The 16,847-nt window shown below is 32.9% G+C and overlaps 1 protein-coding gene across 8 annotated transcripts in view; it reads left to right on the forward strand.

The window, feature by feature from the left end:
• LOC116095150 (rho GTPase-activating protein 20-like) overlaps nt 1-16,847 on the forward strand; it is a 39,892-nt gene that overhangs the window by 2,865 nt on the left and 20,180 nt on the right. For 5 of the 8 annotated variants that reach the window (XM_031376721.1, XM_031376726.1, XM_031376723.1 and 2 more), the window contains 5 exons: nt 2,063-2,212; nt 4,626-4,667; nt 5,802-5,883; nt 10,122-10,199; nt 11,978-12,041. In XM_031376721.1, the coding sequence (XP_031232581.1) occupies nt 2,063-2,212; nt 4,626-4,667; nt 5,802-5,883; nt 10,122-10,199; nt 11,978-12,041 (416 nt within the window). Of the gene's footprint in view, nt 1-2,062; nt 2,213-4,625; nt 4,668-5,801; nt 5,884-10,121; nt 10,200-11,977; nt 12,042-16,847 lie in introns of those variants that run through there. The other 3 variants (XM_031376724.1, XM_031376728.1, XM_031376729.1) reach the window with 3 other exon arrangements.

The following is a 16,847-nucleotide window of genomic DNA, read 5'->3' on the forward strand; positions in this document are numbered from 1 at the left end:
CTGGCCATGGTCTTAGCCTTCATATTATTCTAGAAGGTATAAAGTTGGTACTGACATTATTAAGTAAATTATTTAAGGTATGTTCTCATAAGTTCATAAATGGTTTAGAGGACAGACATCAATAATATACTTTATTTAGCTTGGGGGATAAATATTCTGGCCATCCTTAAATGATATTCCAGAAGATCCACTTCAAAAATTGTAAGAAAATGAAATGTTCAGAAGAGAATAATGGAGTAAGTTTGGCTTTCAACCCTGATCAGTCATTGTAAGCTCCCAGCATAGAAAATGGTATTTAGTGTCTGACCAGTGCAGGCTCAAAATAAATGAATGTTCTGGCTGGCTATCAATCTGTCATCCTTCTTGTCCTTTCTATTCAACACATCTTCAGTTCACACTTGGAAATACTCACATTTTTTCCAAAGATAGTAATCAATTCATTTGAATGAAAAATGTATATATACTAATAGAGTGCTTTTTAAGTGTAGTTGGTATAAGTAATTGAAATTTGAAATTGTTATTCATATTATGTTAAGAGCATTATTAGTCTCATAGGAGATGGTTATCATAATTTCCATTTTCAAGGAAGATTATTTCTTATCAGATATTTAAATTAGAGATTTGGTTTTATTATTTATTCTGAATTGTGCTTCATATATGTGCATATATATGTATATGTACTTATACAATTAGATGTTTTGAGGTGGAAAGAAAATATAAGTACAAATATTTCACTTGATTTAACCGTGTTGGTATGTTCATTTGTGAGTGTACATGTGTATCCTTTAGAAAATATTGCATAATATGCTTGTATTTTGACTGTTACATGTTACATTAGATAATGTGGGAAGTTTTCTCTGTAGTATCATGTTTCAAAATGTGTATTCATATATATATGTGTGCGTATTCAAAATGTGTATGTATATATATGTATGTATATATACGTATACATGTGTACATGTATACATACATATACATACATGTATATACATATATATACATACATATATATACATATATACATGTATATACGTATATATACATACATATATACATATATATACATATATACATATGTATATACATGTATATATATATGAATACAGTTTTGGAGCAACATATTAGCTTAAAAGTGTCTAGTGAAGAGTTATATACCCAAGTTCGCACACACACAGTCACACACGCATACACAAAGAGGTAATATTCAGCTCATAGTAAAACAATAGAAAAGTCATGAATCTAGGAAGGATTCTGTCAAAAGATAGAAGAGAAAAAAAGAGTAACAAAAAAATAATGAGGACACATTGTATATTTATGTGAATTTCAAAAATGGACAAGCTCCATATAAAAGGAATGATGAATGAGGGAAAGAAATGCTTCCAAGACTATTGTTTCTTACAAATACTTTTGATAAGAACAGAATACTTGAGAGAGGAAGACATATTTCTAATTATTTGTTTAAATTATTTGGATAAATAATCATCTTTTTGGATCCTTGTATGAAATGTGTTTTGTATGTTTACTAAAGGAGCTATTGTAGTGAGCTTACCTGATTTCCTAGGATTTAAAGAAGGGCAATGAAAAATGAATTTTGTTCAGATGGACAATATTTCTATATTATTTATTTTGAAAGATTATTAAATGTAATTAAGTAAAATACAAAATTTTAACTAATATTTTTGGTATGGACTTTATGGGAATAAATCAAAATGGTTACTAATTGACAAGATTAAGGGAAGAAATCTTGAAACACATGGCTTAATAAAAATACCATATATATATATGTGTGTGTGTGTGTGTGTGTGTGTGTGTGTGTATACATTGTATATTCATTTTTAACATTCCACAATCAAAAAATGGTCAGGCATTGAGAAGCTTGTATCCAGTAACTTCTTTCAACACATACTTTGTTGAATTATATCTTCCCTGGTTTGAATTGTGCCTTAGTGAAAAATTGGAACAGCTGTCCTCTGCTTTGGGGTAGGAGGAACTGGGCATTTCTACAAGCAATTCCCACTACAATGCAAATCAAACTAACAGACATACTTGATTCTCTTTGTAGGAATAAAAAATGGTTTAAGATAAAATGTATCATCCCACTGAATTTCCTGTGGGTCGTGGATAATGTGGCCCCATTCAGAAAAAATGAAATGTGTACTTGCAAGACCCTTTTTCTGTTATGGCCCAATGGAAAGTTTTGGGCCACCTTTTGGTAAGACTTACAGTTTAAATCTGTATTCACAGGTGGATAGCTATAGAAATGGTTGGGCAACTTAATGGTTTGTAATTCACAGGTTAAACCAATTAGCCAGAATGTTTGCAAAATAAGAATCTATTTTACTCTGGCTGTATAAAGGATGCCAACTCAAATTTCCCCTTCTATAATGACCCTAGTTTGTCTATACTTGTCATAACATACATTTCACATGTGAGTATATTCCTTAGTTTTTCATCTGCGATGTTCATTGTCTCTCCACAAGATTCTTTAGGAAGAACAGAGTTACATTGTCTTCTAAGAAAGATATGGACTAAAGAAGGACTTATCATATCCTTCACATTCTATCCCCATAATGATTAGTGTTATCTAGGTTGTAAAAATACACAAATTGATTTCTCTACAATAATTCTGCATAGTATACTTATTTGATCAATACCTCCAGTACTCCCCAGCTAACTTCCATAGAAAACTGGTATTTAATTGAACAGATAAAAATGGTTACTCATAGAATGTTCAAGCATTTGAATATCTGAATATAGCAGAATGTCATTGGTATCTAATGGTCAACTGATAAGGGTCAATGAATCAGGTTCCATAGGATCTGCAGATGATAGACACACACATTAGCTCATTTTGATATGACTTAATTCAAGGGCCAGGCTCTTCTAAGTCTTTCTCAACTCTCATACCTTTCTTTTCTCCCCCAGCTCAAGACCTCTAAATCTGCCCTGAACTTTGTTTGCTCAGCCACCTTAGTCCTAGCTCAGTACCCTAAATCTATCCTCAATTTAATTATGTTTCTAATCTCCCACCTGCTTGCTACCCCAGGTCAGTTGGGGAAGCAGCCAATTGCCTATACACCTTACATCTAATGACTGGTGACTCTCCCTTGTAGCATGGTGAATCTTTTACACCTCCCCTACATCTGCTAGCCTTCCTGTAGTAAAACTGGGAAGCCTTCCTATTCTACCCAGCTCATTAGGATCCTTATTGATTGATCAAGAACCAATTGGGTAACAGGACCTTCATTGTTCACATGCAAATTCCTGATCAAAGTGTCAAAACAAACTACTACATAACACCAAGTACCTATGAGGTTTCATGCTAGGTCATTTTTTTATTTAGTGATATGAGATGTGCTGTGTGTATGTATGTATGTGTGCTATATATGTGTGTATATATATATATATGCATATATACACACACATATATATGCATATACACTATATATCATACACATATGTTTATATTTATATACATATAGATGTGTATATGTATATATGTGTGTGTGTATGTGTGTGTGTGTGTGTGTGTGTGTGTGTATGTGTATATAGGTTGAAGATCACAGGCACAACCCAGCCTTCTGATAAAAATAATTGTAGGTAGAGAATAGAATGGGTGAGCAGTTAATGGTAGAAACATGAATGTGCCAATCTTTGGGCAAGAATCAATCCATAGTTCCATAGGTCTTCAGCTTTAGTTATAGATGTTACAATCATGGCAAAATGGAAAAGAAAATTCTGTGAATGAAAGATTGTGTAACATGGATAATTGTTTTCAGGAAGAGGAAACAATATACACATTAGCTTACAGATGGAAAAAGTATGCCTGGCATATGGTTGTGAGCATGGGGAAGAGAAATAGTGTGGGTAGAGTTCCTGTTTGGATAAGAAAAACATTGATCATCAAGATAATGTTTATGACAGTAAGACACTGTGAATGTGTCAAATATTAAGGAGGTCTAACTCATTCAACATAAAATTTACAGTTATAAAATGTTAGCATGGTGAATTCATATTTAATCCATCTTAAATTAGATAGTATTACATGCTACAGTGGAGTAGCAATGGGCTTATTTATAATTTGTACCAGGATAGTTGATATGATGATTCACGCAGAGGAAGCACTAGTTTCTAGGACCTCCTGTCTTATATGTCAATTCTGAAGTCTACACGAAGAAATAAACAATATTTTTTTTCTTAAAAGCTGTTCTCCCTGCATTAAGTGTGTTTTAAACAAAGGTCATATACCTTACCTATGGTTTATTGTGAATAATGATCCCTTTCCATTTGAACAAAATCTCATGCTAAAAGTATACTGTCTTAACTATCATTTGAAATTAAAGCTAGGAGTAATTGTTGTCATAGTCACACAGCTATAGTCACACAGCTCTTGGAACATAGTCAAGTTTTGACATTTCCAACTGGCTTCTACACTATATTCAATTTCCTGTCATATAAGTGTTCCAGTGAAACATGTCATTCAGAAGGGAAGTCATGTAGTGGATACCATATAAACCTGCACCCTCATGGCGGCCATTGGCTTATAATAATTTTTATAAGTAATAATTTTAAAAGTCTTAGCATTGTAAAGACTCTAATCTTGTTTTTCTCTTTTAACATTACAGTTCAAAAGAACAGAAAGATTGGTGGTGCTATTTTCTCAGAAGGTATTTTACTCGTGATTATACTTTAATTCCATATTTATAGGGGAATTAGTTTGTGCTTCATTTCTTTCTTAAAAATATATTTGGTAGACTGTCTCCAATATGTTGTTGATTAGATGGTCATTGGATACTGTTTTAGATTCTCCTGTCTACTGCATAGTTCATTTAATTTTGAGAAAGTTCTGCATTCATTGTCTCCTTTTTATATTGGAGTTAACAGTACTTTTCAGTCCTACTTTAATTTCCACTCCATAGATGTTATTCTAACATGCCCATTCAAACCATCTGCTACTTCTTCCTTTAAAGTCAAGCAGATTTTTGCCTTTTCCTTGTGTACTAGTCACAGAACATTCTCTAGAGCCACAGAATTTTTGGACTGTCTCTACATATTAAGGGAACTTACTGTAATGACTTATGGTCTGCCATCTAAGCCAAAAATGGGCAGCTCTGAATGGGAAGTCAAAATATCTACTAGTTCTTCAGTCTATGAGGCTAGTTTGTTTCATCTGGTCTTCTGCATAAAGTAGAATTCGGAAGAAGTAGAGATCAACAAATGTGCTGGAAATAAATGTGAGTAAGTCTTTCTCATCCAATGTCCTTAAGTAGGCTCCATCAGAAGTTGTGGCTCAGATTAAAGGTGTGTACCACCAGGCCTAGATCAGGACCTTGCTTTGTCCCAGGCTGACCTTGAACTCAGACCCACTTCCCTCATTCTCTATGTGTTAATGCTGAGCGTGTTCTACCTTGCCTGTGCTTAAGCTTTTCATGCCCACTATGCCTCAAGATTTACATGTAAAGGTCATGTCAGAAGCCTGTGTACTCCAGCATCAAGATCTGGATCACAGGTGTACTCTCCATTTCTGGATTATAGTTCATTCCACATGTGGTCCAGCTGACAACAACCTTGCAAACAAAAGTTCTGAGAACTGGCTTTGCTTTCTAGGTCAGTGTGCTATATTACCTGACCATGTCTTTGGTTCTGAAACATTTTTAAATATTCCCTAATCCAATAATGCATATTGCTAAACTGATTGTCTTGTATTTAACACTACTTATAAAATATTAACAGTGATTAGCTTAAAATAAGCTACTCATATTAATTTTACTATATTCTGTGTTTTTATTGCATTTGCTCAGATCTGTTAATAAAGCCAAGAAGGGTATCAAGAAAACTTTCTCACTGCAGATATTGACTGAAGACATTCTAACCTGTGACAGTGTATGTGAATACAAAACCAAAACTAAAATTTCAAGTTTATGAATAGCAGAGATACAGGCAGGTTGTAGAGTAATTGAAAATAGAGACATAAGAGGGTAGAGGGGAGAGATAGTAAGAATTTATGCATATGAAAAATCTATATGGATATGGCATGAACACATGTATTTTTTATCTATGATATAGAAAGCAATATGAATCAAGATTGATCCATATACTAAAGCAAAAAATATTTTTTTCTTAAATTACTGAAAATTATGTCAAGTAGTTACAACAGCATACATTTCCATGCCAAGTATTATTATTAGAATTAAACTGCTTTTTCACATGAGTTCTTATAGCTTGTATACTAACTTATGTGTTTCTCAATTACTATTTATTTTAAAGTATTTCTGTCTAATAAAAAATAATTGTTATTATATAAGATAACCATAAACAAATCTTAAACAGAGGAAAATATTCTCAAGAATTAATTTCTTCTCCATACCCATATGTTTCATAACACTTTATCTCTTTTCCTCTGTCTTCTGCTCTTTCAGTATTTCCTTGTGCATCCTCACACCTGCTTTGGAGGCCAGCTACATGATCATGGCTCCTTAGCCTCTTGTTTATTTAAATGTTCTAGGCAGAGGAATATCTTTGCATGTAACTTCTGTTTAGAACTTATTTTTATTAACTTACCATTTGTGTGTGTGTGTGTGTGTGTGTGTGTGTGTATACAGTGCTTAGGATAAAATTCATAACTTCACACATATTGCATAGTAGTTTTATCATTCAGTTACTCACATAGCTATTAAATATTTGTCTATTTGGGGGTGGAAAGATGGCTCAGCAGTTATGAGCACTGACTGTTCTTCCAGAGATTCAAAGATTAATTCCCAGCAACGAAATGGTGGCTCACAACCATCTGTAATAAGATCTGATGCCCTTCCTCTGGTGTGAAGACAGCTATACTGTATTCATATAAATAAAATAAATCTTTTACAAAAATGTCTATTTTTCTAATACTTATATTATGGTTTCATTTTCACCATTGGATTTAGTGCAGATCAGAAATTTAACTGTTCTGTAGCATGCAGAGCATTGAAGACCATTCCTACTGTAAACCAGAATAGAATGTATCTCAGAGAATCACCATCTCTCTGACTTTTATAAATGTTAATGGATAGAAAATGTACCTAGAGTCAATATTCTAATATGTCACTGTTGAAATTGCATTAAATAAACCAAGGTATGTATAATGATCTTCATACTTTCTTGGTTATATAAAATAGTACTTAAAGAGAACGGGCAGCATAGAAGTAATTTCGAACCAGTGACTTACATTAGGAGAATACTCACCAGTTTGGCCGAACCAGATGTGTCCTCAGAGCAGAAAAGAGCAGAAGAGAGATAGTCCTGTAGGGAAATGTTCTCTTGCCTCTGCTGCTTGATTTTAACTATGGCATATGTTCAGTATTGTACATGAGCAATCTCCCTGATGTCTTTCAATAACACTGTGACTTAGATCCAACTCCTTTAAAGAAGACAATTTTTTACTGATTTTCACCCATGACTCTAGTGGTTTCATATTTTACCCTGCCATAATTATTAACAATGTTTAGGGGCTCAAACGTTTGGAAATAGGTATGTTTTAGCTTTTCTTCATGTGATACATTTATTTCCCTTTTGTTCTTGAAGAGATGTTTTCAGAACATAAAAAATTTTCTAATTTAAATAAATATCCTCCATCACTTTTTTCCTCCATGTTCTCTACTGAGTATTCAGCAAGGATCCTTCACATGTTTGTCAATTCTTTGGTGGTTTTCTTTGATTTTATGTTTACAGCTTGGCCTTTTAGGTTTGAGAGTTCTTTGAATCATCTATGTATTTCATTCCTCTTAAAATAAACCTGAATTTTTTTTCTATGGATGAATTAGGAAAATATTTTTGCTATTCTTACTTAAGGGTTTCTTTTCCTCCCAATTTTTCCTTTTTTTCTGATTCTTAGGGTTGAATGTAGATCCCACAGACTCTGTTTATTTTTTAAAAATATGAGGATGCAGATGAATTTTTAATCATCTTTATTTGATAATTTCTTATAAGTATAGAAATCCACTGACAAATCACCTGTATGAATCCCAAGATATCCCCAAACCTCTCCCTAAGTTGCTCATGTCTTCTCCTACTCTTGACTTCAAATATGAATATATAAAATATTAACTTTCGACTTTATATTGTCTAGATAACAATTAGCTGCACTGTCCTCATAAGTCCATGCCTATGCCATGGCTGGAAGACAGCATTTTTGCTACATGGCTTTAAGTAAACTGTCTTAAAATTCATACCTTGTTTGTGATAGCAACACCTCTGTTTCACATTTACTTTATTGATATGTAATTTCAATATTTGCATATTATTTTCAAAATAAAAAATATTTTATTTTCATCTGAGGCTAATGTGCACTTTTCTACATTAAATATTTTGTGTATTATTGAACAATTATTAAAAACTTATTTTTCCTCAAAGTAGGAACATGTAATCTGTTATAAGGTTTATTGTCTCTCCTGAGAATTACTTACATATCCCTGGTTCACAGTGAGTCACAAAATATTTTAACATGTACAAAAAAAACTCCCCATTGTCTTTTCATTTTCATGTTCTAAGCATTAATCTTAGAATTTTTTTTATTTAAAAAGACCCTCTCTCTTTTTTTTTTTTTTTTTTTTTTTTTTGGTTTTTCGAGACAGGGTTTCTCTCTGTAGCCCCGGCTGTCCTGGTACTCACTCTGTAGACCAGGCTGGCCTCGAACTCGGAAATCCGCCTGCCTCTGCCTCCCAAGTGCTAGGATTAAAGGCGTGCGCCACCACCACCCGGCGAAGGACCCTCTCTCTTAAAATATGTCTGTTTTATAAACAACATCACCATCAGGAAGAAATACACACATCTTTGCAATCAGTAGTTAGACCTTCATATGTTTGAAATACTCTGAGAACAAAATATTTTATAATAATGCCAATTAAAATTCTATGTGAATAATTTCTCTATCTCATGTATGGTTTTCTATAACACTTTATGTTTTTAAATTATACAGAAGTTTCAGATATTCAACAAAATATTAGAATCTTTACTTTTCTTAAATTTATTATGCTCAATGTGTGTGTGTATGTGTATGTGTATGATTCTGTACATGTGTATGTGTGCTTGTGAATTTTGTGTTCAAATTTGTCCTTCTTGAATATATGATTTCTGAGACATGAGCTACATTTTTATCAAGAGATGGCTAACTCTACATTCTTAGCGAATGCACACATTGTTTACTTCCTATTTTCATCACAACCACAAGAATAGAGGTGTTCTTATACATTCTAAGATGCTTTTGCATAATTGTTAGTATATCGATTATAATAATAATAATTATTATTATTATTATTATTATTATTATTATTATTGGAAGGTGTTCTTGTTCATAAAATTCAAGTAAAATGTCACGTTATGAGAGGGTCTTGGATGAATCTTCAGCAAAATACACATAGAGACACATAGACACATAGACACACAACACACACACACACACCACAAATATTTTCAGGGTAATAGGTTATGCCCAGCGGTTAGAAGACAATACATAAATACTCTGTGAAAGAGATGGCCTATGTAGTGATTTCCTTTGGTCTTGGTTCAAGGTTGTTTCTGGATAGTGAGGTGTTACTTGTGCTGTATTTCTTATTTAAGGGATTGTTTCCTAGACACTTACAAAGCTTATATGGAGCATTATATATGGAGAGAGTACACATTCATTTTTGTTTGTTTTGTTTTTTAATTTTTCTTTTGTTTTTGTCTTTTGTTTTCTCTTACTTGCAGCTGGTATTTGTCCTGATTTTAGAACTGTGTACATGCTGTACATGAAAATAAGTGTGTAAGATGATGGAAGTCTAGATGGGGAGGAAGCAAAGGGTTGTGCTCTATTTTACCTACCCTCCCTGCCTTTCTGCTGCCATAATGAAAGAAAATTCAGGATGCTGTGTTCTTGTATCCATGGCAACTCAGTCTTCCTTTATTACACACAACCTGTTTACATTTATGATAAATATGGTTGACTGTTTTCCAGAGTTATCTCAAGGGAAAAAATCAGCATGTTTATTCTATATTAGAGTTGCCATTACAGACTGTAGATTATAATTAATGAATAGACAATAACTACTTTTGTAATCATAAGCTTCAAAGTTATTTTATCCAATTCTTCTCTGTACTTTTCATAGCCTTTATGTGTAACAGCAACAAAGACCAATACAGTGAACGATATAATTGACAAGTTACTGCCAATGATAAGAATGCCTGTAAGTTACTTTCAAGTTACTTGGAGTTAAAATTGAATTTTGTTTTTGTAATCCACATATGTGCAAATGTGTATGCATATAAATAATGCAGATGAAACTTAATCATGATAAATTTACAAATCATATTTTAAAATCTTCTCTTTTTAGAACTAAAGGCATCTAATAAGATACAATAATAGGCACACCTTTCACCATGATGTAACTACGAACTCCTGAGTAAACTGTTGCCGAAGGAAAAAAAGATACAATAATAATCTCGAGAGTTACTTTTTTCTTAAATTTCTTGTCTACATTTCCATAGATATGAAATTCATAGTCCAGTGTATTGAGTTATACTTTTACTATCACTAAACATAAAGATACATTGTAATAAAGTGAGATTAATTGATCTAATTCACACAACTGATTTAAAATATGGTAATCTTACAGGCAACAAGATGTTTCTTTCTTCCTTTCTTCTGTTCTGTCTTTCTCTTCATTATAATTTTATTGCCCTTCCTTTATGGTATATGATTTTTCTCTTCTCCCATTCCTTCTTGTTTTCATTCTCTATATGTGGAGATGTAAGTGTACATGTTCTGGTGTGGTTTTGTTGCTTTTTGTAAATCTTTAATAAATGTGTTTCTGTAGTTCTTGCTCTACTCTTTCGCTCTGCATACATATCTATATATTTGGTCTTTCTGTTTTTAAATGGATATCTCTGTGTAATTCTCAATCTCTATTTATCTATCTATCTATCTATCTATCTATCTATCCATCCATCCATCTATATCACTCTCTGTGTGTATCTCTGTATGTGTAAATGTACCTGGCTATCACTTCCTGTGAGTTTGATGAGTTTCTGTTATGACTCTGAGAATCAGTTTCTCTGTTTCTATCACTCTTTCTCTCTCTGTCTCACTCTTTCCTCTCCTCATATGTTTGGGTGTGTGGAGGTTTGAGTGTCTGCTTGAATGGATTTTTTTGTCTCCTTGTATAATATTTGAGAACTCTGTGGGACAATTCCTTGGTTTTAATAATGAATCAACAAGGAAGTACAATTAACGATAACTCCAAGTAGAGCATGTTATCATTTTAGTCACTCCTGGAGGTTGCTAACTATTTCAACAGAATGTTCTATTTATATGATAATTTCAAACAGATCTGTAACTCTCCATGTAATAATTATATTGTGGAACTTCTTTCCAGTATCTGGCCTATTTTTCAGGTTAGACACACCTTCATCCTCTCCACAAAATGACTGTCTCTGAATGAAAGCTAATGGTTGTGTGTACTCCTAGGCACCCTCAAAGCCTCTGTTTTTTGTTTTTTGTTTTTGTTTTTTGTCTTTTTTTTCACTGTTGCCAAAGTAACCATATCTTTCAAATGTTTTTTATCAAGTCATCATAATCACTGAGAGTATATGACTCTTTGAGTACTAGATTGTCTGCTCATGTCAAGTCAGCGTTCACTATTCCACTGACAGACTGGAGAGACTTATGTGAGTCATTTTGTAATAATATTGGTCTTGGTTAGTGTTGATGGCTAAATGCAATTTCTTATTCTACTGTGGATCAAAAGACCAAGGTTCCGTCAGCGAAGAAAGGCCAGTACACAAGGGTTTTTCCCTCAAATCAGTTCTGATGACTCAAACCTATGGTCAGAAGACATGCCATTAATGCTAGTCCTAACAATTTCCCTGATAGAGCACTGGAAATTTTAAGTAAAGAAAAATCACTAGATTCTTCAAGACTCTACTGTCAGATTATTTGTGACGGTTGGTTCTTTTTGGCTCTCAGAACAGTGAAGATTACCAACTGTGGTTCTGTCCTGACCATGAGGAAGCTCCAAGAGCACTCCAAGGTATGTCACAGGGAAATCTAAGGAAGGACTAGGTGAGTTCAGTGGTCTAACCATGAAATCTCAATGTTTTCATTATAAAATCTTAAATATAAATACACATAAAAAATAACTAAATAGTATTTCATTTCTTAAATTCATAATTTAATCACTTAATTATAGCCTTCAGGCATATGATAACATCTCATTATGAAAGAGTCTGTGGTGTGACAAAAACAATAACAGAAACTTCTGTGTTTGCTACTAAAGAAACAGAATTTTCCTAAAACGTGAAACAAAATAAATCTCTGGATATATTGTTTATGAAGAAAATAACTGAAAAAATCATTTGGTAATCATTACAGAAAATCCCACTAGCAAAATAGATTTTGCATTGATTCCTAACACTCACTCAGGTGCTCACTTATATGCATCCATGACTCCAGTTTCAGGATCAAATTCCCTGGTATGACCTGCTCAGGTATCAGCCTCAATATGGTACCAAGATATACATAGGAGCAAAACAGTTACAAACAGAAACAAGTCTTAAATTAAAACAAAAAGATATTCAAAGAACAATTCAATGTCTTTAAGGAAACTACAGTCACTAGACTTTCTTCTTTGTCTGTGTGAAGATTTCTCATAAACAGTAAGAAATTCGGGGACTTTAACAAATATTCTATTTATTTTCTTTTGGCACATTTAACTCAAGATTAAAAACTGGAAAGGTGAAGGTGACAGCAGTAGGTTGGAGCAAACATCCCCTAAAGTTCTACAATGTGGCTGAGGACTTTAACTGTATATTGTATTGTATTGTTTGTTTGTTTGTTTGTTTGTTTTTAATAGTCACTCCAAGTATCCATTAAATATACGGTTACAGGAAGTCCCTCATCCTCACAAAAGCCACCCTGACTCCTAAGAGGAGCAAGGCCTAGTCCATGCCCTGAGCCACACTGGGGAAGGTGACAGCATTGCTTCTGTGTAAATTATGTACTGCAATTTTTTTTAAATCTACCACCTTAATATTTTATTTTTGTTTTTCACTTCTGAATTGACAGCCACTGTGGCCTCCCTTTTAAGTCCCCCAACTTGATATATGGATGCTTTTTTCTCCCTGGGAGTGGGTTGAGGTGTTGAGACAGCCAGGGCTGGCCTGTAGACTGACTTGAGACCATTTTAATAAAAGTACACACCTTACAAACAAACAAACAATATTCTGTTCTAAATTTTATAGAAGCTTTTTTTTAATGAAAATTGCAAATGCAACCATATCTCTGAGTCCATGAAAAATATGCAGTTCAATTCTTATTATAAAAAGCAAGTCCCCCTCTGAATGAGAGATCATATTCAGATTATTGGAGACTTCCTTGTTAAATTAAATTACCTGCTATTCCTTCTATTGCCTTTTTTTTTTTTTTACTTCTCACTAACTAAATTATTGCTAAGTCAATAATTGTAATGAAATGATCAGAAGCATTTGGATAAGATTTAAAATTATGATATCATCAAATTTTTTAAAGTGTGATCTATTAAAAGCTAACAAAAAGGTGAAGTTCTAATGCATAAAGTGACCTTCAAATAAGTAACAGTAACAATGTCTTTTAGAGATCAGAGAATATTGTTATTCAAAATTTTCTCATGTATCATGAAAAGAATCTATGGAGATATTTTGATTATTTGAAAGAAACTGAAACTGGTCTACTCTTATTTTTTTCAATACTTATTTTCATGGTTTTAATACAATAGATAATAACCAGCTCAAACTCATCTCATACATTTGACTTCATTTTTCTTTATGCAATAGTATTGTTATTGAGTCCTGGCAGGTAAGGAATTCTCAATCCCTATTGTTTCAAGCAAATGAGTGCTAAAAATACAGGCATGTGCCAAAGTCATGGTTTTTTTTCTACTTTTTATAAGGTAGACACAATAGCAGTACTCAGTCAGTGAAAAGACAAATGTGGAGTGGCACATTCCAAAATAAATTTATTGAGTGCAATGTATCAACTTCATAATATTTTAAGTCTAACATTTGGAAGAGCTTTGTATGTAAGGAGTTTTCAGAAATCCCAAGAATTTAGTGCTCTTTTTATTTTAACACCATCATTTTGAATGTGTATTTCAACCCACAGGTGATACACAAGTATCCCTCCCACATGACTAAATTTTTCCAAATGGATCCTTTGGAAGGATCTGGAGTCCTATCATGTCAATGCTGCTGTAAATCTTACTGTGATTGTAGCACTGACATTCTGTGTCTGAAGCAAAGGCAAATCAAGACTTTAATCATATTGGTGATTCATCAGAAATGTAAAGAGCCAAGTTTTCACACTTATTAGAAAACCATATCCACAACACAACACATACTCTCTAATATTTCTTTAGAGAAGAAATAACTTAAAACAGGGGACAATACATCAAGCACCTGGATTTAATTCCAATTTTGTACTGGTAGTTCTGGCCTAGAGTCACTGTTAATTGGAACAGCCTAAAAAGGGTGTTGCGAGAAAGGAATTACTCTTACTGCTTGTGAGAAATCTTCACACACACCAGCAATAAAAATGTCTTGAGATTGCATTTTCTTTAAAGACAGTGAGCTGTTCATTGAATGTGTTTTGGTGTCCTCACTAAGTATAGCTGATAGGAGAGAGTTGACTTCCACTGGTGGTGTTCATAGACCTCTATGGAGAAACATGTCTTATCTCATCCAGTTTTGTGATTGCACAATTTTCTCTGGTGACTCTTCTTAACCCTCACATTATAAATTATCTGAAGGACAAAGAAAAGTTGTCTATTGCATGCCACTTCATCCTGCCTCATTGTTAGGCCACATTCTCCCAGGTCCATGCACCCAACTAGAGTATTAGAAACCTGTTGTAGGTCCAGAAGAGCTCATGTGTTTTCTACAGTATATATCATCAGTGTGACCATTGTGAAGGAGAACAACAATGGGGGGAAATAGAGACCTTTCCACTTCACTGATTCCAAGAAACCTTGTCCTCATACTGTGAATGGAAATGGACTCTGTAAGTGTGGCCATCATTGTGAGAAAAAAATTGACAGAGAAGTGATTGACATGACTAATGGAATTATTTATAGAGTGCTAGCCTCAAAACCATATTATTTATATACATATGTATGTATATATTATGTATATATTATGTATATGTATATATTATTATGTATATAATATATACATACATGTAATATGTACATTATATATTTGCACATATGCATATATGCAGTGGGATTATTTAATTTAATTAATCCAAAGCTAAATAATAACATAAACTACTTTTTTAACTTTTATTGCATTATGAGAAAAGTTACATGATTTCAATTTATCTGAATTTGTTAAAATTTAAAAACATATTTTAAGTAAATAGAATTAAATCACATTCTTGTTTCCCTTTTGTACCCCAACTCCTCCCAGAGACCCCCTCTTCAATACTTACAATATCTTTTTTTGTCATATTTCTTAAAATTTATAAAATATTATAACAATAAAAATAAGTATTATAAAAGTAGTTTGATATAAAACAATCAATTTAACAGTGTTATGTAGATGCTTGTCTACAGCAATACTGAAAATACATATTTTTCTCAAAATAAACTTTAAATAATTCCAAACATATTAACTGTATATTTCAAAATAATGCATCACTACTAGTATTTTCTTAAAAAAACATAAACATATAAAGTCTTTTTGTTTGTTTATTTGTTTTGTATTTAGTAGAGTTTAAAATCTTGGCTCTTACTGTGTGGTACAAGACCAAAATAAGAACAATTTTTAGACATTGGAGTTCATTGTAATAAAGCTGTACTTCAATGACCCTCACATCACCAAACAATTTTACCTCCATCTTAGCTAAACTGAGAGTTCACAGTTCTGCGCTAAGGAATGAATTGTAGACATGATTTTTGGATACAGACTTCTTGCTATGGTCAAAACTATCTGACTTGAGTGAGTGACTTTATTCTTAGCCCACAGAGAACAGGTTACATTCATTTAAGAAATGGTGTGTGTATTAAGATAATCTATCCATAAAGTCATTCACCAACTGTTTCAATGAACAATGGTTCTGCTTGGAGGGTGGCACAGACATTAGGTGAGGGTAAGAATCTGGTTCATTGGCTGTGATAATTTGGAAAAGCATTCATCTCAGAGAGAAAGTAACTTGTAAAGTCCTCTTCTTCAAACTTGATACAAGAGCTACAAATGTCAAGCAAAGCATTCAGTCTCACTCTTTGTTTTTCTCATTCCTACAAGCCACCTACCAAGTAAATTGGCTATGTCTCCCTTGGGTATATAAATACTTTTGAAATATATAAGCTGTTCTGAAATCCATAATATAGTGTAGAAACATGAAATAAACAAAACTACTAATAGGCTGAGTTAGGAGAAGCAAGATTTCAAGACCTTTATGTTGTACACAGCAAGACGCTGTCACAAACAAGCTGAAAGTACATATATATTGTACACTATTCAACCTATTTCTCCAATTACCAAATTAGAGAGACAACTGGATGACAATTAATAAATTTCTAATTCCTCATTTTTTGGATTTCAATCGATTAGGATATGTTGGTAATATTAATTTTCATATTAAGTTATTAAGAAAAGGTAATTGTCACTTCCTGTTGTTGTAAGAGGTGGAATTAGGTTTGTGTGGATTTGTTGAAAGATTATTTTCTCGCTTCTTCTAGGGTGTAGTTTTGTTCCTTATGTTGAGTTTTTCCATCTATTATCCTTTGTGGGGCAGGGTTTATGGAAAGATATTGTGTAAATTTTGTTTTGTCATGGAATATCTTGTTTTCTCCATCTATGGT

This window comes from Mastomys coucha, unplaced genomic scaffold (assembly GCF_008632895.1).
Source record: "Mastomys coucha isolate ucsf_1 unplaced genomic scaffold, UCSF_Mcou_1 pScaffold17, whole genome shotgun sequence".
In the NCBI taxonomy this organism is placed as follows: domain Eukaryota; kingdom Metazoa; phylum Chordata; class Mammalia; order Rodentia; family Muridae; genus Mastomys; species Mastomys coucha.